This window comes from Phoxinus phoxinus, assembly GCF_949152265.1.
Source record: "Phoxinus phoxinus genome assembly, chromosome: 14".
Taxonomy (NCBI): domain Eukaryota; kingdom Metazoa; phylum Chordata; class Actinopteri; order Cypriniformes; family Leuciscidae; genus Phoxinus; species Phoxinus phoxinus.
In genome coordinates this window covers 16,545,096-16,567,604 of record NC_136889.1, presented here as the reverse complement: position 1 = coordinate 16,567,604, position 22,509 = coordinate 16,545,096, and the positions used below count along the sequence as shown (strand labels likewise).

General features: G+C 37.7%; 4 protein-coding genes and 1 long non-coding RNA gene across 15 annotated transcripts in view; 2 read left to right on the top strand and 3 right to left on the bottom strand.

Moving 5' to 3' along the window:
* The window catches only part of cdhr1a (cadherin-related family member 1a), a 116,336-nt gene extending 113,015 nt beyond the window's left edge, over positions 1-3,321 (top strand). For 5 of the 10 annotated variants that reach the window (XM_079634205.1, XM_079634206.1, XM_079634207.1 and 2 more), the window contains 3 exons: positions 426-654; positions 746-1,000; positions 2,026-3,320. In XM_079634205.1, the coding sequence (XP_079490331.1) occupies positions 426-654; positions 746-1,000; positions 2,026-2,547 (1,006 nt within the window). In that variant the 3' untranslated portion in view covers positions 2,548-3,320. Of the gene's footprint in view, positions 1-425; positions 655-745; positions 1,001-1,201 lie in introns of all 10 variants that reach the window. The other 5 variants (XM_079634202.1, XM_079634210.1, XM_079634209.1 and 2 more) reach the window with 2 other exon arrangements.
* A 236-nt stretch (positions 3,322-3,557) lies between these two features.
* lrit2 (leucine-rich repeat, immunoglobulin-like and transmembrane domains 2) lies at positions 3,558-8,683 on the bottom strand. Its single transcript, XM_079636109.1, has 3 exons — positions 8,512-8,683; positions 7,440-8,215; positions 3,558-6,722 (listed from the first exon to the last, which is right to left on the bottom strand). The coding sequence occupies exons 1-3, from the start codon at positions 8,616-8,618 to the stop codon at positions 5,920-5,922; spliced, it is 1,686 nt and encodes a 561-aa protein (XP_079492235.1). The 5' UTR covers positions 8,619-8,683; the 3' UTR covers positions 3,558-5,919.
* A 107-nt stretch (positions 8,684-8,790) lies between these two features.
* Positions 8,791-18,134, bottom strand: lrit1a (leucine-rich repeat, immunoglobulin-like and transmembrane domains 1a). Of its 2 annotated transcripts, XM_079636246.1 has the most exons (5): positions 17,986-18,134; positions 17,527-17,662; positions 11,719-12,179; positions 10,843-11,148; positions 8,791-10,679 (listed from the first exon to the last, which is right to left on the bottom strand). In XM_079636246.1, exons 3-5 carry the CDS (start codon positions 12,032-12,034, stop codon positions 9,637-9,639), a joined length of 1,665 nt encoding a protein of 554 aa, XP_079492372.1. In that variant the 5' UTR covers positions 12,035-12,179; positions 17,527-17,662; positions 17,986-18,134; the 3' UTR covers positions 8,791-9,636. The 2 variants fall into 2 exon arrangements, with proteins under 2 accessions (XP_079492372.1, XP_079492371.1); XM_079636245.1 differs by lacking the exons at positions 17,527-17,662; positions 17,986-18,134 and adding an exon at positions 12,608-12,931.
* rgra (retinal G protein coupled receptor a) lies at positions 15,644-21,608 on the top strand. Its single transcript, XM_079636248.1, has 7 exons — positions 15,644-16,060; positions 16,335-16,491; positions 17,519-17,640; positions 17,999-18,152; positions 18,357-18,474; positions 19,769-19,882; positions 20,539-21,608. The coding sequence occupies exons 1-7, from the start codon at positions 15,985-15,987 to the stop codon at positions 20,680-20,682; spliced, it is 885 nt and encodes a 294-aa protein (XP_079492374.1). The 5' UTR covers positions 15,644-15,984; the 3' UTR covers positions 20,683-21,608.
* The window catches only part of LOC307011015, a 25,176-nt gene continuing 22,423 nt past the window's right edge, over positions 19,757-22,509 (bottom strand). Inside the window, exons 4-5 of the long non-coding RNA XR_013800325.1 lie at positions 21,464-21,546; positions 19,757-19,873 (exon numbers count right to left, since the gene is read on the bottom strand). This is a non-coding gene — a long non-coding RNA (uncharacterized lncRNA). The remainder of the gene's footprint in view (positions 19,874-21,463; positions 21,547-22,509) is intronic.

Genomic DNA, 22,509 nt, shown 5'->3' with positions numbered 1-22,509 from the left:
ATTGATAATAAATATGAAATGTTTCTTGAGAACCAAATCAGCATATTGGAATGATTTCTGAAGAAAATTACAATGAAGACTGGATTTATGATTGCTGGAAATTCAGATCACATGAATAGATATCTTAAAATAGAATTAAAATAAAATAGATGGAAACCCCTATTTAAATTGGTGAGCATGAGAGACTTAAGAAAACCTTAATGACGCCAGTCTTTTAAATGATAGTGTATACAGTAGACTGTATATAAGTATATGATGTTTTATCCTGTTGACATCATAACAAGAAGTATACATAACAGTTTTCAAAAGGAGAGAGTGTGTTCTCAAAGCTTTAAATCATGTTAACATCTCCCTGTACAACAAGCCCTGTGTAATCCTGATTTTCCAAGAGAACTCATTTCCTGTCTTATATTTTTTTCACGAAGGTTTCTCATTCAGGCCGATTCTGGAATCATCTACACTCAGCCCTGGGCCAGTCTGGACGCCGAGGTCAAATCCAAGTATAACTTCTATGTGAAGGCCGAAGACACTGAAGGAAAATACAGCCTTGCAGAAGTCTTCGTCACCATCATGGACCTCAATGACCATTCACCAGAGTTCAGTGAGAACTCTCTAGAGAAAACAATGGTGATCGGTGCACCGGTGAAAATAGAGGTTAGCGCTGATTTTTAAAGACTCCTTGAAATGTTGTTCTTCTAATAGGAGACTTGTGTAATTGTCAGTTGACTGTGTTTGATGATTGTAGGCGATTGATGAAGATGCAGAAGAGCCAAACAATGTCATTGAATACTCCATTATGAAATCCGACCCGGACAACATATTTGACATCGATGCAGACACAGGAGAAATAAAGTTGAAGCCGTACATCAAGTCCATGGACATAGTCCAGAATATCACCAATCAGAAAGACTGTACCTGGTCTGTGGTTGTTCAGGCCAAAGACAGAGGTTCACCATCCTTCAGCACCACCACAGTGATAAAGATTGACATCACAGAAGCGGTAAGTGGTCCTACTGAGAATCCTGCTCATTTCAAAAGTGAAAGCAACATTTTTAGTATTGCCATTCAAAACTACGCAAGAACCCTTTGATTCTCATTTATGCCTGGAAATCTTTCATCTGCACTCTCACTATTTTATCTGTATTGTGAGAAAACCTCATATCAAACCTAGCATAAGTTTTTGTTATTGTGTGCTTTACAGATCAAATCCAGATTGATTTCATACTTCTTGAGTCTGAGAACTCGGCCCTGGACTGTTTTCAGCATTTGCTTGAGCATTGTAGTCCTCGCTATCATTCTGACCGTTTTCATATCCACCATAATTTTCTGGAAATCTGTGAAAAAGTCCCGGGTCCAGCCAAGGGGCAAGATCAGAAAGATTATTAGGAGGCTCTGACCATGAGACACTTTGACACCGACACCAATTCTTAGCTTTTTTTTCTTTTTTTTCCTTCCATGATTTTATTGTTGCTTAAAGGCAAGTCAAATGTCTGTAAAAGAGTACACGAGCACAGTTAAAATACATATTTTTCCAAATAATAGCTTTTATTCTACGCTATCGCCCGTTTCTCCATTCAGTCTACATCGTACAGTAGATGTTTTTGAGATTATGACAATGAGGCTGCATGGTCTTAATTCTGGGTGCCCTATTCAACCCTTCTGATCTTGTCTTACTGTGTAACCAGACTCTGTTGTAACATTCAAATTCATTTCGTCTTCAACTCAATTTCAAATTGTCAAATTAATTCAAACAAACACCAAATCAATTGCTTTCAATCTGTTCTCAGCTGTCAAGATGCCATGCAGTCACGCTGTGTATATTCCGAGTAGTCGCCCTATCAGTGCTTTCTAACTCACGCTGGTATACCATAGTACTATTCCACACAAGAATGCTTTGTTGCCTGCTATTGGCCTCTCTGGGAATTATTTATCTGCCTCGCTTTTATCATGTGTCTCTGGCCAAAAGCCTTCAGTATATCACCCTTGAGTCCTATGGACTTGATTTCTCTTTGTGCTCTTTTACAGACTCAACTCAAGGGACCTTTGACGTCCTTTTTATTGAAAAGTAGGGAAAATCCCATGCATTTCCTAGGCTTGATCAGTGGTGTCATTATAATCATGGTTTTTGTGACTGTCTTGATATCTACTATTATATTCGTGAGAAACATCAAGTCCAACAAGATCCTACCCTCCCGTCGCATCATACGCAGGAAGCGTAAACCCCGGAGACAAGACGACTTCCAGCAACCGTTCAGAGAGGAACAGGAGATCCCTACAACAGACAATGTCAACTTTAACAATAACATCAAAGTGTGTTCTCATCATCGAGCGCCTCCGTCGCCTCCTAACGCCCCCATCATGCCCCCGCCGTTGCCAAGTCACTATAGACACGGTGACCGCGAGTGGGCGGTACCTACAGTTTCCGCCTCGGTGGCCTCCAAGACAAAGAGAAAATCTCATAGGAGTAAAGACAATCCTGTCAACACAGCTCTGGTTTCTGAGCTCAAACTTAGACTGGAGCAGAAAAACATGGCCAACCGGTACTGATTATGTGTTCGGTGGTGAGAAGACGTGTCCCTCTGCTAATTCTCTGTCCTGTTTCTTCTGACGAAGAAGATTTGAGCAAGAGTAAGATCTCAGCAGGACAACTCTGCTGCTTACTGTGTGTATGCAGAGTGCAGCTGGGATTGCAGGTTCCTAGTGGAAAAGTGTCACTTGCCAAGACTAACACCCTGCTAATCCGCATGCTATGACACTGTGTACTGCCCTCTTCTGGATGGAAAAGAATTGGTTCACATTTACTCTATGCTTCTCTGACATTTCTCCATCTGTGGATACTTTTCATCCAGAAATGAAAGTCTTTTTTTTTTTAACTGTGGATAACTGGCAAGGAAAATGAAATTGTGAATTTTTATTCTTCAAACACATGTACTTTTTACTCACTACATGGTATTTAAAAGGGAACACTAGTTTTTTATTTTCTTCAAAAACACAGTAGTGTCTCTGAGACCAGCGAATGAAATGCTTTTTAAGTCTAATGCAATATATTTTTGAACTTGAATTAACATTTACAATGCCAAATTCTAAAAATTGATTTGCTGGTTTATTTGAAAAAATGCTTTTGACTGATAAACAAATCCAATATTATACATATTTTCCTATCCTTCAGTGAGGAAAACCATACAGTTATCATATTGTGCCGTGTTTCATCTATTGAATGTACATTGTCAGGTTCCATGCCGTTCAGTATTAAATGTAAAATAATTGAAGTGATCTTTTGTTTATATTCAACCTTTTGTAAATAAATTGACATTTCATTCAAATGTATTGTTTTTTTGAAGGCATTTTAAGCAAAGCAAGTTTTTATGCTTGTTTTTGAAGTGGTCCTGTGATATGAAACTGTTGAATGTTATCTTATATCTCTGTTGTTTTTTCTTCTGTATAATATAGGATTGAGAAAAAGTATTATTTCCTTTAATGCTGCATTTCGTCATATGGGGTCACGGTGCAGTTGGTGTGACCTAAATCTTTTTTCTGTTTCATTTAAAACAGATTTTAAAACCCAGCTTTATTTTTCAAATACAGATGTTATTTTATGAGTATTGTGACACCGACAGTTAACTCCAATATTTCAGAAACTAACGTGCAGCGGTGGTTTGCTTATTTTAGCTCGTGCTTGTTCTTTTGGGGCTTACCATCAAGTTCAGATTTGGTGATCACATTAAGATTTATAAGACAAATTATGTGCTTGCTCTCTCTGGCTTTTCTAAATCTCTCAACACGGTGTTTATATATTCAAATACACATGCACTGTAAAGTTTTTCTAGGTGAATGTTTTTCAACATTGGTCAATTCTTTCTTTTTTAAAGAACCCCTGCACATGAGACAAGACGGCTGTGATGAGGAAAGTCTTTTCACATAGTAAAAAGCAGCACTGGGGGGTAAAAGCACAAATGACATGGAATTATACCCTGTAGGATTACTGCTTTTTTTTTTAGAGAGAGAGAGAGGATTACAAACTTGCAAAGTGCGCTGATGGACTAGGATAAAGGAAAAACAGAACATTCTAACCAAGATGCGGACATTTTATTTGGAACTTGACTAGTTTATTTCGGAGCACTGGCTAAGGTCACAGAGCTCTGTCTGAACACAAAGTCAGAACCCTCAAAGTTTATCACTGACATAAATAACAGAGAGCTGTAGAATTCACTTTAAGCACTTTTTTGGTACTAGCAGCATTTCCATTAGAACCGTTTAGATTTCTCAGCATGGGTAACTACCGTACGTGGAGCTCTGCTCTGTACTTTCGTGACGTGGAGAGTCTGAGGTTCACGATTGGTCATGTACGTTTTAATCCTGGTTTAGCAGCACCACAATGGAAAAAGAACGAGCCTGGATTAGTGCAGAACGGCACGATTCGACAGCGGTAACCATTCAGTCTGTTAGTGGAACAGAGTTATTTCTTATTCCAGACATATTCACAAATAAAGTTGACTGCCTTGAATTGCACAGTCCATGATATTTTTAGACATTTCAGTACAGAAACATGGTATAAGTTCAGCAACAAATTTTCATTTTAATGTATATATTTACTTACAAAGATTGCACCAATCACTCATTTGTTAAAAAGAAAAGAAACAAGATATCATACTTAAGGAAAATCATTTATAGAAAACAATCTTCATTACATGTATTCCCCAACTCTTTCAATAATTGGAGTTCAAATTGGTCCATTTGTTTGAAGGTCAATGTATTGCTGGCTTGTGTCGGTCCTTGTTTCATTTTCGTTGTATGTGGCATTTTCAATGTTTGTCAAAGGGCCTGCTGACTGCCGCTTGTGTCCATTTGAAAAGATAAGCATTCTGTCTGCTGTTGGATTCACATGATATGGAACATGCATCAAAAATCCTAATCTGCTTTTATACCCCTAGGTTTGCATCATGTGCATTAAAAATAAATCTGTCACTTAAAACATGCCACGAATTTAACAATCATACAAATGCGCCTAAAATAAAATAAATTCACTTAGTTTAAAAATAGAAATATAATCCCCAAAATGATGTTTTATGTACAGGTGTATTATCAATGTCTTCTATACTTTGAGCACTACTATACTTTCTGTCACTAGTTGCTTCTATGAAGTGCATTGAGATGATAAAAGGTCTGTTCCCCTCTGAATATAATTGCACTCTTAAAAATATAGGTTTCAAAAGTTTTTTGTTGTTTTTTCAGCGATGCCATACAACTTTCAGTGAATAGTTCTTAAAAGACCATTTTTAGAATCTAAAGAAAATCCTTTTATGGAATGGAAAGGTTCAATGGATGTTAAAGCTTCTTCATGGAACCATTGACGCCAATAAAGAACCTTTATTTTTTGAATAGTCTATCCCCCTTATTTTTAACGCAAGAGTTACTATTTGTAACTTGAATGTATGAGGCTTCCAGTTTCAGACACTCTCAGTTATTTTACCTGCACAAAAACCTATTATAGCTGCAATACCTGTTATTGCAAACTTATGTTATTTAAATGTATTATTATAATCATAAACACTGGTGTGCAGCACTTTGTTATTCTTTATTTACCTATAGTGGCAAAAGAATCTGAAGTGTCGCACATTCAAAGAAAATAGCTTGCTTATGCGATGTATAATAAGGTGGATAGAAGTGTTTGATTCAGTGACTTTGCTTTTATTCAATGGCTTCCTTTAGTTTTTGCCAGTTTGTCTGGAAAATCCTGTCCAGCTGCACCTGATCCGTGAGTTCATGATCAAACGAGACTCTCTTCTGGCTTCCGTAATAATAAGAACATTCACTTTCCTCCGATCTGCTGTTGACCACTCAAGCTGGGTGACAATGCAGGCTTTCCTGCTCCTTCCATGGGTATTGATCAGTCTAGTGATGTCTTTTCAATGTGCAGTGTCAGTAAAGCTCAGCTGTTGGTCTTCGTTCATTCTTTATTTTGAGAATCTTTTCAGCAGACCTCCGTCGGGCCTTCAGCTCCTTGCTGGACTCCTTGCAGAGGCCCTCATCACTGGCAGCCTGGAGACTGTCAAACGTGCCCTGCCTCTCGTCGGACGTGTGTGAGTGCTCCGTGTGTCTCCTGTTTCTCCACATCTCCGTGCAACGCTCAAAGCAGGTGAACTTGGCATCGGTGGTGCAGGCGTACATTCCCGCGGGCACGGCGAGCACCATGGCAAGTACAATGACGACGATGTGAATGAGCTTTTCTCTCTGTTCCATTTCATTGAAATCACTGCCTGTCACGAACACGATGCACTGGCCGCTCCGAGGAGCCTGGTTCTTTAGAGTGACACAGATTTCATACTTAGTGACTGGTAGCAGGTCTGTGACGGAGTATGCGTTAATACCTGGTCCTATGTATATCTGCTCTTTCTTAAGTGTGTCATAGCGGCCAAAATGAATGGTGAACCAGGTTTCTGCTGGATTGTCTGTCACAGCACGCCACTCAATTGTAATGCCATACACTGTCTGCTTAGCAATACGGATATCGATGTACACATTTTCCTCTGCGATGGCAGCAGGGAGGTCTGAGGAGTGAGACAGTGAGCCTTCTGGAGATGTCACATCCAGTAATATACCGATGGAGGAATTGCCGATGAAATTGTTGGCAAAGCAGGTGTAGAGTCCTCTGTCGGCCAGATGGAGAGAAGGAATGATCAGCTGAGACCTGGTAGTGTCTTCATCCACACGGCTCTGAATCTCTGGAGGACAAAAAGTGAAATTGAGGGCAACATGGAGTATGGCCAAAATGTATTTTTGTGTATTTTTACAGTATAATAATAATACCAACAATCATTTGTATTATTAATATTGATTCATAATTTATAAATTAATATGTAATAATAACAACAACAATATTAGTTGTAAATAACATTAATAATTATTATTATTATTACTCATCTTAGTCATTTGACAATGTCAAACTATATTTTCCATTATTTGTAATAATTTGTGATAATTTTTAGAAGCTTGCACAGTACCATATGCGTCACAATTGCAGAATCGTAAAGGTTTAAGGTAGTTTGGATTTTTGTAAATTGTTTATCACTTACACACCTTTTTAATTTATAATTGTATATTATATTATTATATTATATACAAATATAATCTTTAAAAACAAGTTGCCATACACTATTTTTAGTGTAACACGTTGTCCATACACTATTTGGCCTACTATTTTTAGACATTTACTGATTAATTAATATATTATTATATTATATTCAAATTAGTTGTATAGATAGGTCTAAAATCATACTTTTGAAACATACAAACGGTGATGTTATTACATATATCATTTGCAAAAGTGCAATAATATGTGTGTGTGCAGTAATCGAGGGCTAAGTACCTATTTTTTAAAGAAAGATCTATTTAAGTAAAGACAAACGTATGTAAACATGTTTTAGGAGAATATCTCTTACCACGAAATCCTCTTAGTATCTTAAGACCATATGTCCACCGAATGACAGGTTCAGGTCTGGCCGAGGCAAAGCATGTTAGCGTGATGTTTCCTCCTAAAGGCACGGTGATGTTGCTGACTGGGGCGCTGACCACCGGCTTCACACACGTCTTTAAATCGACCTCATGGAAAAATTTCCCTGCTTTGAATTCCGGGCCAGAGCATGTCAAATATGAGTTCATTAAAATGAAGGGCGGACTCAACGATTTGATAAACTCAATGAAGCCTCCCAGGCGACAGTCGCACAGCCACGGGTTGTCGTGAAGCGCCAGAACAACATTGGACGCTGTAGGTTTTTCGTGCTTGTTTTCTGTGTGGTAGAGATGCCAGTTCATAAACACGTCTTTCGAAATGACCGAGAGTTGATTAGAGGACAGGTCTAAATAGGTGAGACCTGGTAAAAACTTAAGCGCGTGTTCAGGGAGGGCGTCAATGCGGTTGTGCTTCAGATCCAGAATCTTGAGGTTGGGCGTTTCCTCAAACGCTGTCCATGGTACTGACCGCAGCTTGTTACCCTGCATCCGGAGCTCCGTCAAGTTACCCAACCCTTCCAGACTTTTGATATTTATGATGGCGATGTCATTGAAATTCAGCCAGAGATGCTTTAGACACTTAATATGAGAAAAAGCTGCCTTTGGTAGTTCACTTAGCTGTGATTTCTCTATTCGAATTTTAGTCAAATCTTCCGGTATGTCCTCAGGTACCCGGGTTAATGCAATTCCCATACATGTGAGTGACCTAGAGAAAAAACGTTCAATATTTTCAATCGTACGTTGATGTACGCCTGCTTTACACCATATACAGTAGGCTATAATATATATTATTAACAAGTGTGGTTAATGACAACTTACTACTATTCTTAGAGGTTTAATTACTTTAATATTTTTTCTAGGGCAGAATAGCTCCTCGAATCGCCCATATATTTATATTTACAGACTAGCTCTTAAATTGTGCTATACCTATTCTCAGCACAACAACCTCATCTTTGCTCAATGACACTGCTGATGCCTGTAATGAAAGGAACTGTAACTAACCTCCCAAAACGCTCAGTCCCACAGGAGCATCCTGGAAAACACTCTGAGCTAATATGACTTAATAAAAGAAGGAAAACAATCAAACGAAATATAACTGAGGCATCCATGGTCTCCTATAAATGCAACATCCACTCTATGTCTGTGCACGACATGACTGCAGGTACAGTGGAGTAAAGCCTATTATCAGTAATCCTTGACTAACCCCATGAGAGACTGATTGGAACTTAATTGTAAGTCTGACCTAATATTGTTGTTCAAAAAATACTGTAACACTTTTTTAAATGTATATACAAAATTTATTTTGAAGCATAAATGGGTACTACTAAGAAACCTGGGACAAGTTTTACATGGTAAACAGAAAAAATGTCACATACACAATGATGACTATGTTGGTGCATGCAAATGATTTGCATGATTTTGCATAATGTTACACTAGACTCATCATTCTGTTAGAAAAGTAACTACACTCTAATGGTTCTGTATTGGTTCAATGAAGAACCTGTTACATCTATGGAACTTTACCATTCCACAGAAGGATCTTTAAAGTGGAAAAGGTTGTTTATATTTTTAAAATGTTGTACACAAGAAGAAAAAAAATGGTTCTTTTAAGAACTGTTCACTGTAAGAGTCTTTAGGGAACCAAAAATTCTTCTTCTACGGCATCACTGCAAAACCCCCCTTTTGAAACCTTTATTTTTTAAGAGTGTATGTGAAAGCGAATCCCCAATTCCTTACATAACATTACTATTATCACATATAAATCGTTTTTTCTTCCATATACACAAATATACAAGAATTCATACAAACATTTCCCTTTAAATCAGTTCCTTCTATCATTATCTGAAGGGGTAAAAGTCCATGAATGCATGTTCCTGGGATTGCTCAGCCACAACCCCACCACCAGCCAAATGGCTTAGTTTAGAAACCAAGTCCGAAAGCACAGTAACAAAGAGCAACATTACCAAAACAACATATCTTCACTTTGTTACTTATGCGAAGTATCCTGAATCTTGTTCACGGGCGGCCAGCCATGTACTGCTGGTACAGATTGTGTGCACTCAGGTACTGCGGCTGGGCCTGGATACTCAGGCGGCTGCGTGGCGGGATTGTGGCTGAGGGATATTGTCAGCAGAAGTATTCATTGGGCTGTCCCTCAATCTTGGCGGTGGACTCCGAGTCTAGGCTGGACCTGGCCGACAGCAGTCTGTTGGACTCCTCTGCGTTCAGTCTGGTGAGATATTCCCCCTCCAAGCCTTTGGCCTTGGTACTGGGAGACAGAGTCTCAAACGTCACGTATGAGTCTTGAATGTCTTTGGACTTTTTGCCCAGGAACTTCTTGATTTTCCTCTTGAGCGCCCCGCAGCACACGATCACAGTCAGAGGCACAGCTATCACGCAGGCGACCGTGATCACTACTACATTAATGAGCTTTTGGGTTCCATTAGCGGTAGCCGCTGCATCTGTTGAGAAGATTACACACTGCTCCTTTTTGGGGATCAGCCCCTTGACGCACACACAGGCGATGTATTTGGTTTTTGGAACCAGTCCCTCGATGAGGATCCGGTTGTTACCTGGACTGACGTTAATTCTGCGCATATCCCTCTCCCCAAACACAGCGTAGAGGACGCTAAAAGCGGTTGTGTTCTTGGCGGTCGGTGCCCTCCAGTTCAGACACACGGTGTAGTCCGTATCGCCAATGACTTTGACCGTGCGCACGACCCTGTCAGGGTCTTGCTGAAGTGAGGACGTGTTGGCAGCCAGGTTGCTCAGATTGGTCTCCAGGAACCCGTCGGGACTGGCTGTTTGGGTATTTGTCCGACTGTTAGCGGCATTGTCGTTATCCATACCTGGATACGGGCCTGTGTAGCTCACTGTGGCGCCGAGCGGTAGCTTATTGTTGGGTGTTGGGGAAACGTACGTGACTATGTGTTTTTCTTGATAGGCTGCCTTGACTATAGGGTTTGCCTTCTTGGATTTCACTTTGGTTTTTGGATCCGCAGTCGGATTCTCTGCTTTGGGTGCATCATTTATGATCAAAGAAATGACGGCCTCTGCACTCCCTGCATAATTTGTGGCTTTGCAGATGTACTTTCCCGTGTCACGAAAGGACACGGCAGGCACGCTTAAAATAGACCAAACGATCCCCTCCTTTGAATTCTCCAGCTGAACTGTAAATTCGAAGGAAAAAAAAGAGTAACACTTGAGTGCATTTGCATGAACTAATTAGTATTGTGTAATCACAGTGCATGGTTGTGTCTGTGCCAGCTCTCTATGTAATCACTAGCACCTCTAGCTAATACTGCTTAACCGCCCGCCATTGTGCTGACTCACCTGTCCCATTCAGTGGCTTTCCATCTGCCCTTCTCCAGGCCAGCTCAGGGATGGGGACCCCAATGGTTCCGCATCGCAACAGCACATTGTTGCCCACTGCGCTCCTCACACGGGCTACGGCGGTGTGGACCCGAGGCCCCTGGCAGCGCCTGAGCTCGGCATCACTGAACAGAACTCCTGAGAGGCTCTCTGGATCAGCGCACCTGAGCCTCGTGTCAATGAAGGCCACTGACAGACTCGGAGACTTCTGGAACTGGACCAGGTCGTAGAGTCGACAATCACACAACCATGGGTTGTCATGGAGACCTGGGGCAAAAGAAATGATCAAGTTGCAAAAAACAATTAAGTTAAGAAAACCGGTATATTTGTAATAAAAAGTTATAATTGTAGGGGCCTTTCCTTCTCTTAAGGCATCTGCTGCAGGTGTTTTTTTATGTATTTTTATGCAAGGCTTAAAAAAAATGTACTTATAAAAATTAAAAATCTACACCTATAAAAATTGGTGGATAAAAACAATAAATAATAAAAATGATAATGATAATATAAAAATAGGATTTACTTCACTCACAAATAACTACAAAAGAAATGGGAAGTAACACATTAAAATTTTGAAATGTTGATATAGAAAGACTGAAATTGTCAAATGTATTCCAATAATCTTTATTTACAACTTTGCAAATAAAAACTCTGAATTTTACAGTGTTATATAGTAGGATTATTTTAAAAATATATTACATTTTTTAAATATAGTTTATAATTTAAAATATATATTTAAATTGTATGATATTTTTAAATATACTATGCAATATTTTTTATTTATATATTTAATTACGCCAATATATACAATTAAGAAAATAATAAGAAGAAAAATCTTACCAAGAATCATTTTTGAACTTTCTGCTCCCTGGACGGGTTTGACCGTCAACCAAGTGTTGAGGACCTCAGGTGGCACTGTCAGCAGATTATTACTGGATAGATCCAGGTAGGTTAAGTTTTTCATGTAGAGAGCGGCCTCAGAGGGGACTGAGGACAGCTGGTTGTTGTGTATATCGAGTAGCCTCAGACTGGGCATGTCTATGAGGGATTCCCACGGAAACGAAATGAGAGAATTTCCATCTAGCCTTAGTTCCTCTAAACTGTCCAAGCCACGGAAACTGTCCGAGTTGAGAGAGGATAAAACGTTAAAAGACATCCAAAGGAATTCTAAATTAGAGAGGTAGCTAAAAGCCTCGCTCGGGATCCTCTTGATGGCAGTCTTTTCAATCCGAAGTTTCGAGGTGTCCCCTGGAAACGTGGCGGGCACCAGTGAAATTTCTGGATCGTTGCAAATCACACTCCTGTGAAACGCATTAGAAACAAGAATAAAGACTTATAATAAGGGATTTTAAAGCATGCGCACACGAATCTTTAAGCAGCAGTCGTTGATTAAGTCTGACAAACGCTTGTGGAAAAATAAAGAAATATTTTTTTTTAACAAGTCAAGAATCAATAATTGCGTCATATTGCGGAATGAAAATTCTTGAAAAATGTTCTTGTTTAAACTGATTTAATGTATCTTCTTTTAAAACTCGAATCAATACTAAAACACAAATAAACACATTTTGTGTGCAAAATACCTTCTAAACGATATTACACACAATATAGTGTATGTGTAAAATACATTCATAATGTGGAAAAGCGCACAATGCACCAGTGCACCACATTTCAAATCGGTATAAAATGCATTGCATTCATTCAATAAAGTTGAGCTTAAATACACACGAACCTGGCTCTGGAACCATCACTCAGGTTATGATAAAAGCAGCTGCATTGTGAAGGACAGGTGCTCCGAACAAGTGGAAAGCCACCAGATGCCAGTAGGAGACCCAAAAAGACAATAAGAGACATTTTGCCACTAATGTCAACAACTCGCCGCGGTTTTAACGAAGAACCATCCACTTGCGATTATGGAAAAAATAACCAGCATGTCATCGTCCCTCTGCTGCGATCTCCCATAATGATCTGACTGCAATGAGTCCAGCAGATAAAAAGGACAGACGAGGATTAGCGAAAGCATGCGCGTTATTTTCATTTCGATGCGTTTGAATCCTGGAATCTGATAGGCTGCATAGAGATACATGATGTTAATTATCGGGATGAAATCTTTTCGAATTGGCCATGATGTTTAATACCCCATCTGTAGCTCTCTTTTGAACCATTCTCTACCTGACAGTTAAACTTCGGAATTTGTTGTATTTTACTGATTTAATTCTAGAATGTGTAAGAGAGATGATAGGCCTACTTTAGAAGCTGGTCTGTTTCTGGCTGTACCATGCACTGTTGCATTGAGCAAAATAAAAAAAATTAAATTCAATAAAAAATAAAACCAGATCAAAAACCAGTGCACCACTAAACAACACTCAAGCAGTTTTTACCTTAATGTCCCCATATAGCCTATCTACTGAAGTGAGAATCCACACTTGTGTAACAAGTGCTTTTGAAAGAGACATTTTGATCAATGAGTTGCTAGGATAATACTGAATGAAAATACATGATGTCTATTAAAATCACCAGCACGAGAGTTGTCTCTCAGACTAAGGAGATCCAAAAGTTGGCTATTGTTCAGTGGCGTATCCAACAGGATTTTGAAAATATTTTCCTTCATGTAATCCTGTTAGGCCTTGGATCACAGGCAGCTTGTTCTTCCTAAGAGCCTGTTGCAGGGTTTGTAAATACAACTGCTTAATAGACAGAAATAATCCAATGTAAACAAAATAATAATAATAATAAAACACAAACAGCAAGCTCAAACCAGTAAACAAAAAAAGTGCAGGAAATAAATAATAATAATGTTTAGAAATCTAGAGTTTTTGGAATGAAGGCTTAATGCAAAATGAGTTTCAAGATTTTGCCTCAAGGTTTATGTAGCTAAATCTTTCCTTGGTATAAAACTGGTTTGGTTTCCTGTAATTATTGGCCCACGAGAGTTATTTTTCGCGGAAGCATATTTGTTTATGCTACTGTAGGTTTGTAAATAACATGGGTTAAACCTTGGCACCAGATCATCTGTTCTGATTAGTGCCAAGATAAATATAAAACCGCATTTCTCAACTGCCATGCGCTTAAGAAAAGAAAACCAGCAAAGTGTTTATTGTTTTAATGTGTGTGGAATGTGTAAAGGATATTAACATTTCCTTTAGCCTCTGACTGCCTAAACCTCTCTCACACACCTAAGGTCACATTATTCCCTTAAAGATCTTTTTGTGAGTATCAGTTAGAAAGTATAGCTTCAGCTATAGAGTAAAAGCTGCAGTAATACAGTAAACCTCCTGAGAATTATGGTTATATACTATCCTAATCCCACATGCACTGGGAAAAAACAAATCTGTCTTTCACAAGTTATTGAGAGGAGCTGTATGTGAGGAACATATGATCATAATGTGCGAAAAAATCACAGCTTAGAGAGATCTAGTTGTAACCGTCACGGGACTGGCATTTTCAAGCTTTCAAAGTATGTTTTTTAGTTTTTTCAAACAAAATCTTCTGATCTAAAAATGCATAACACATTGCTGATCTGTGGTATATATACCATAATTTGGGGGGGATATTATTTTTAGTAACAGGTCTCATTAGTTAATGCACCATGATTCATGAACTAGCAATATATTTTACAGCATGTATTATTAAACTTAGTTAATGTTCACAGTGCTGCAGAAACAACTTGAGTTTAATAATGCATTAGTAAATGTAGAAATAAACATCAGCTAAGATGATTAAATGCTGTATTGTTAATCGTTAGTTCATGTAATGTAGTTAACTAATGTTAACAATTTAACAAATTAAACCTATTGTAAATTGTTTTTCTACTTAGAAATACTAAGTGAATATGTGGTGCAAACTTGAGTGGAACTAATTTGCTTATACAAACCTTTAACAATTGTGTTTGCTTTAATACTGTCATATGACTTATTATTATTATTTTTTACATGTATATTATATTTCCCAGGTTGCACAACCTCATAATCTTGGCTGAGGCAATGACTGAACAATATGGGTCTTGTTTGTGAACTGTATGGTATGATAAGCCTTGAATTAGGATTTTGCCATTTCATATATGTTCTGCTCAAAAATTATATATTTTATGTGGAATTGCAGGACTTCATGTGATAAAACACCAAATGAATGTAGATTTGCAAAACAAAAAAAAGTAGGTTAGTGTATCAGTGTTACTCTTTGTAAGGTTTTTTTTTTTTTTTTGGCTTCAACTCAAGTATGAATAATGCAATCTGGAAACAAAGCGGCTTTTAATAGAGCAGAATTCAGAGTGGTTATTGTCTAAACAAAATATTCAAAATGTTTCTATTTCAGCACCGAATATGAATAAGACACCGAATATGTCTTATGAGTATACACTGTAAAAAGTAAGCAACCTGGTTGCCATGAAATTGTAAGTTCATTGAATTTTTTAAAATATTATTACAATGAAGAGATAAGTTTAACAAAAAGAAACCTTAAAATATTATGTGATCTGAACCAACTAAATGATCCAAGTTGAGGATGCACATGTTTAAATCACCCCAAATGTATTTCTTAGAAGAACCACTACTTTTTTATTTGTGAAGACATTGACATTTCCTCTCTCCCTCTTGTGTCTGAAGATCTATTCAGTCTCTCCACGCCGCCAATGTGACAGAGAAAAGTCATTGTAAAAACACAGTTACTCCCAGCATCACTCATATGCAAACTGTCAAATCCACAATGTCTATCAGTGTCTGGAGTGACAGCTCGACGACACCTGTTGTTCAGCCAGCGAACAGAACACGACACACTGAATTGGCACAGGCTCAACTGGTTCACATTCACCCCGGTCTTACCATCAGTGCGCTCAAGCGTCCGACACACAAAGGCTTGTTGTGTAACTGAATGAGCGCTTTACTGATGCCCTGTGTAAATACGTATTAGGGGTCAATGGTAGGAGTTGTTATGTTCATTAATACATTCTTGCGCGGATTGAGGCAGAGGGAGAGCTTTACATAATTACGTTCATGCTTTTTCACGTGAAACGCTCCTTTAAAAGAAGGCTTCGTTTGAACACACTGAGGTACATCGCGCGCGCGAGCGGACTGTGATTCTGCACACTTTGGTGTCAAAATTGCGTTCAAAATGGTAACGTATCCATTACCGGAGGGATTCTCCGAGTTCGATGTGTTCTCCCTGGGATCTTGTCTGCTCGTGGAGGGTAAGCAGAATCTTGTTCAGGTTAAGAGAGAGAGAGAGAGAGGATCGCGTGCAAATCTTACTTTGTGGATGTGTAGCCTTGATAGGGTGTGCTTCATCCGGGAATGACATGGCAAACGGTTGCAAAATCAATAACACATAAGCTTGATTTATAGATAGAACTATCTATCTGAAGGGTGCCACTTAATGTATAGCCTATTACTGTTTCATAACCGCGCTGTTATGGGGGCTTGGGACGGCTCTGATTGTTCACACGTTTTCTGTGTCCTCTAAAGGTCTCCTCGGGTTCTTCCTGAATGCTGTCACCGTTGTTGCTTTTCTTAAAATAAGAGAATTACGGACCCCAAGTAATTTTCTCGTGTTCAGTCTGGCCATGGCAGATATGGGTATTTCTATGAACGCCACAGTCGCTGCCTTCTCAAGCTTTCTGAGGTGAGCACGCGCACGTTTGTGTTGATGATGTTGTTGTTGACGGAACCCCTAGAGGCGATGGTGCGTCACGGATGCCAGTGTGTAAATACAGCTGTGATGTAATGAGGGATCTTTTTTTTTTCTCTTAATAAATTACTAAAGTGCAGTTGTTAAATTAAAGGGATGGTTGGGGTTGCAGGGCTTTTTTTTAATTCCCTGTAGGATGAAATGTCTTTTAATCACATCCTTGCTGTAATGAATAATAGTATAATCCAGCCTAAGATGACTTGCTGGTCTTAGCTGGTCTCCCGGCCTGGCCGGGCTTGTTTGAGGGTTTTTGGCTGCCCCCATGCATGGCCACCAAGCTGCATTACCAGCTCAGATCATTTTAAACCAGTTAAGATCATCAAACCAAGTCTGTGATTTAAAAAAAAAGATTTGTATTAATTTTTTCAGCATTTTTGGAAAATCCACATTAAGCTGGTTTCTAACTGGTCCAGGTAGTTCATTCGCTGGTGCAAGTTGGTAGATCATTTTAGACCAGAAACAAAACAGCTACAGCTGTTTTTTGGACCATTGTAGCCAGGTTAAGACATTGGTTTGGAACAGAAACCAGCTGTAAAAAGTGATCAGTTGACTTAACTTAAAAAAAGTGAGGAAACCCATTGCCTTAAAATTAATAAGTAAATACCGTAAACTGTATGCGTGATTGAAAACATCAAGTTATGTGGAATGTTCAAGTTCACATAACTTAATGTATTTCAATTAAGCGTGGTTTATTTACTTAACCATTTTAAGACAATGGGTTTCCTCACTTTTTTAAGCTAAGTTAACTGATCACTTTTTACAGTGCCATGTTCCAAAATACAAATATGTTGGATATCCAAATTTGCTGATACAAGCAAAGATGTGAACAAATAGTCAATATAGGAGATACAAAATGTTAAAGTTTAAGAATGTGTCACTGAGAACAATACATTACAGATTACTAAATTAATTTAATCAGCTAACTTTTAGCTTTTTTTATGTTATCTTCTTGAAACTCCAGATACTGGCCTTATGGATCAGATGGATGCCAGACCCATGGCTTCCAGGGCTTTATGACGGCTCTTGCCAGCATCCACTTTATTGCAGCCATTGCCTGGGACAGATACCACCAGTACTGCACAAGTGAGTAACAGGAACAGGGAACCTTAGTAAAAAAAAAAAAAAAAAAAAAAATGAGATGCCTTTCACCCAATAGGACCTGCACTTCAATGGGATATTTGACAGTCTTTGTTCTAGTTCAGACCACCCATGTTGCAAAGACCACCAGCTGAAGGTACTTATAGTCCACATATAGTGCACCAAAGGCCATTCTTTTCAAAATCTCAGTGAATGGCCAATTTAAATGAGTAATGTCAACACTGTGGACTCAGGTCTAACATTATTTGGTGCGTTAACATCAAAACCTTAAAAAAACCCGTTAGGGTCATTAAATAAAACAATTTAGTACACAGCACAATGTTTGATCACCTTGCATCATTAGGGACAAAGCTGCAGTGGAGCAGCGCCATCACCCTGGTGATCTTCATCTGGCTCTTCACTGCCTTCTGGTCCGCCATGCCTCTGATTGGCTGGGGAGAGTACGACTACGAGCCCCTGAGGACCTGCTGCACACTGGACTACAGCAAGGGGGATAGGTAAGATACACAATACATTCATAATTCACGTCATGTTATATAACATACAACATTGCTCTAGTGTCACTTTCAGACCTACATTCTGACCCATATATTCAAATATGCATTCTGACCCATATTTACAAATATATGAAAGCAATATTATGGTCTTGGGGACATTTCATTTCCTTGAAGGCCTATAAATGTAATTTCGTCTGTCCTCAGGAACTACGTGTCTTACTTGATCCCCATGTCCATCTTCAACATGGGCATTCAGGTGTTTGTCGTGCTGTCTTCCTATCAGTCCATTGATAGGAAATTCAAAAAGAGTGGGCAGGCTAAGGTAAAGTATCCTCTGCACAATATTAGAATTTGACATGTGAGACCAAAATGCGCATGAGTAGAGAGTATACATTTCCCCTCACATTGCATAAGACCGTTATTCACGGTGACTGAGTGGGTCAAAGAAACGTTTTGCCTGGGAGCACAAAGGCATCTCTGCAACAGCTACTGAACTCTTCTCCAGGACAGAACTATTATGTAACGCTAAAAAATAGCATGCACACCAATACCAAAGTGGTAGCAGAAGAAGGGGATTTCCTTACAGACAGTTAAGACCAGCACAGAACAGGGTTATTAACGTTCACTATTAAAAACAGTTTTGTTAACTGAAATAAAGCTCAAATAAATAACATTAATATTAGATGAAAAACCTAAATGAAAACACTAAAATTACTAACAGGAAATAAACACAAACTAAAACTGAAATAAAAATAAAAATAAATCTCATAAAAATAAAAAAAATAAACTAATTCAAAAAATTCTGAAACATGTACTAGTATATAAATAATACTAAAATAGCATTGGCACAGTATCACTTTAATGTAGGCCTACTACTGTATTATACAACTGTACTACTGAACTGTATTCTAGTTTGTAATATTGTAGGTCCTTTCATTGTTTGTTAAGCCTTCGTGCCAAATTTAGCTTACAGATTTAACTTAAATTTACAGTAAAAAAAAAAAAAACATATTTCACTAACTGATATTAATGTTAATAAAGTACTAATATCTCTTTTGTACCTTTGTAATACACTAACAACCACCAAAAACAGGAGTCACCGGATGAATCAAAGCTCATCACAAGCAGCTTTTCCACAAGCTGAGAAGCTGAATGCTTATATATAAAAGGTGCACAGTGGCATTCACACAAATACTAAACACCATACACATGACACTAAAATAATGCAATAAACTTTCATTTAACAACATTAGATGTAACATAAAACCCTAATGTGCATAACTGATTAGAAAAACTAAGAAACCGTTATTTCAATGAAAATACATAAAATGTGTCAATTTGTCTTGTGCTTTTTCACTTCCAAAAACTGTAATTTAACAGTATTTTACTGTAAATGTAAGGTTAGATCTATGACAGTTACACCGTATATAGTAAGGAAACTAACTGTAAACCAATTAACAGGATTTTACCGTTAAAATCACAATCATTTTTTTTTACAGTGTACCATGTTTTCCCGTATGAACAGTAGGGTGTTTAATGGTGTATACTGTACGTTTCATCGAAGTTAAATCTGCAGCATGTGACTTTAAAATCTCCTGCTTGCTCTCTATGTGCAGTTCAACTGTAGCACTCCTCTGAAGACCATGCTGTTTTGCTGGGGTCCCTATGGTATCCTGGCTTTCTATGCGGCTGTGGAGAACGCAACCCTTGTCTCTCCTAAACTGAGAATGGTGAGGAAGTCATTGTTTTAAAAGCATATCAGACACCCAAAGAAGAGGTCACCCCAAAATGAATAATCTGTCTTCTGGGGAGCACAAAAGACAATAAGAAAGTGAATGGATTCCGATACAACACTGAACCCCACTGACTTTCATCATAAAAAAAAAAGAAAAAAAAAAGAAAAAAAAAGATATATTCATCAAAATATGTTATTTTGTGTTCCTCAGAAGAAAGAAAGTCATACAGGTCTGGAATAAATATCAGATAAATCAATATATCTCATATAAACTCATAGACCTTTATTTATTTGTTTAAGGGAATTAATACATTTATTCAGCAAGGATGCATTAAATTGATCAAAAGTTACAGTAAAGACATTTATAATGTTACAAAAGAATTGCACTTGTAATTGTATAAATGATAGAAACTGTAACAACTTCATAAGAAATGTTTCTAACTAAAAATTCAGCTTTGACTTCACAGTAATACATTACATTTTTAAATATATAACATTAGAAAACCATTGTAATATCGCTGTTTTTTCAGCGTTTCAGTCTTGGTGAGCATAAGAGACAATAGCATGAACACATGAGCTGATAAATAACATTTATGTTAACTATTTTCAGTATGTGCATAAAAAGAGTCTGATTTGGATGTGTTCTTACAGATTGCACCCATTTTGGCCAAGACATCACCTACTTTCAACGTCTTTGTTTACGCCCTCGGAAACGAGAACTACAGGGGAGGAATCTGGCAGTTGCTCACTGGTCAAAAGATTGAGACTATTGCTATTGAGAACAAGTCCAAATAAACGAAGCATATGACAATAACAGTTAATGTCCTGGTGGTTTCTAACAGGTATGAAACATGCTTATTGGCTTTGTGTGCTTATGTCATCCTCGCTGTATTTCTGTGGACTGTCTGTGGTCGTGAGTGTGGAGTCTGTTCGTGGTATATTTTGGTCTGTTATATTTAATATAGGGGATTTCAACATGTAATAAAAATTTCTAAACTGATATTTTGACAAAGCACATAAGCTGCTCCTAATGGAAATGTTACAGAACGGGGTCCAATTTTATCCGTATCATTACAAAGCACATAAGAAGAGAATGTGTGGCCGTCATTCAATAAGAGTTAAGCTGCTCTTTCATATATGCGCTTCTGAATGGAAACACAATCAGGAATCATATGTCGGTGTACTGTTCATATTTTTGATTGTATACAGTATAAGCGCTGTTACGCTGTACATCAAAAAGCCTTTTTAAATGTCCAGCAAACAAAAATGTGGAAGAATAAACAGAAATGTAATAACTGCTACCTTAAAGAGTTCAATACTTTTACCATTTCTACAGTATGTTATTTTGATATGTTCATGTTAACCAAAATGCACAGTTTAGCACACAGAACATAAAGTGTACTTTATTTTCCACATAAGGAAATGACTTGCTATGAGATAAGGTCTACATCCAGCTTATGAGACAGAATTAGGCGAGCAACATTTTCTAATCCCAGAAACAACAGTGCTTTTCATGAAAACACATTCCCCAGCTCACAAGATTAGTCAAAAGAAAAAGATTATGCACGAGACTTACTGCAATTGGAAATGTTCTGACTGGTGATCCCGTTTTCACCTCTGCATATTCTGTCTCCATTTCAACACGAATCATTCTGGCATCTAAAAAAAAAAAAAAAAAAATTCATGCCAAATCATTTCTTTATGAAGGTATTCTGTACACTGTAAGAACAAAGTTTTTCTCAGGCAACATAAATTCATGTAGTTCATGTAGTATTCAAATATTTTATAGTTTCACTTTTTATGCATAACAGTGATATCATTACAACACACTGAATATCACAAGCCAATAGCATATTAATGACAAGTAATTCTGCAACCTAAAGGGTGAAATTGTGCATATTTTTAGCTCAACAGAGTTTACTTTACAGCTTTAGAAGCCAGAATTTGAAGAATTTCATACTATAATGTACTGTAGGCCTACACAAATACAAATTTGGGACATTTTCAGAAATACATAATTTCACCCATTTTACATTTTGTAGTACAAATACTATTTATTTAACATCATCATAAATACACTTGAAAAATATGCTGAAAGAACGAAATGCAATACAAGTTACCAATTGTGTGTTAGTTAAGTAAACAGAATATGTATAAATGATATTTCAAAAATGCCTGAACAATAAAGTATCTATCAACTATTAAGGATACATATGAAATATATACTTTTTTCTGTACCACAATGATTGTGTTAGTGACACGCTTAATAACAAATGTTTGATAAATGTTTACCCCGACGCAATATCTCTGCAGTGGTTCATGTGTCGCTAGAATCAGACTTGTCTTTAAAAGCTCTTGTGTCCACTTTAAGCTTGACTTCCTCAAGTACATTTTTCAATAACCTGTAAATAATGTGCCAAGTTGTCATGTTCAGTGGATGTCTTGTCATCAACAACTGATTTGTATATCTCAGCCAAGATGCACAACAGTGAAATAAACATTGCTGTCTACATTATTGTGTTGTAATTGTGTTCTCCAGACCAGGCTTTAGTAAACTGGTAAGCAATGTTTAATCTTAAACATTAAGATTAAATTTAATCTTAAATGCGTTGTTGAATTTTA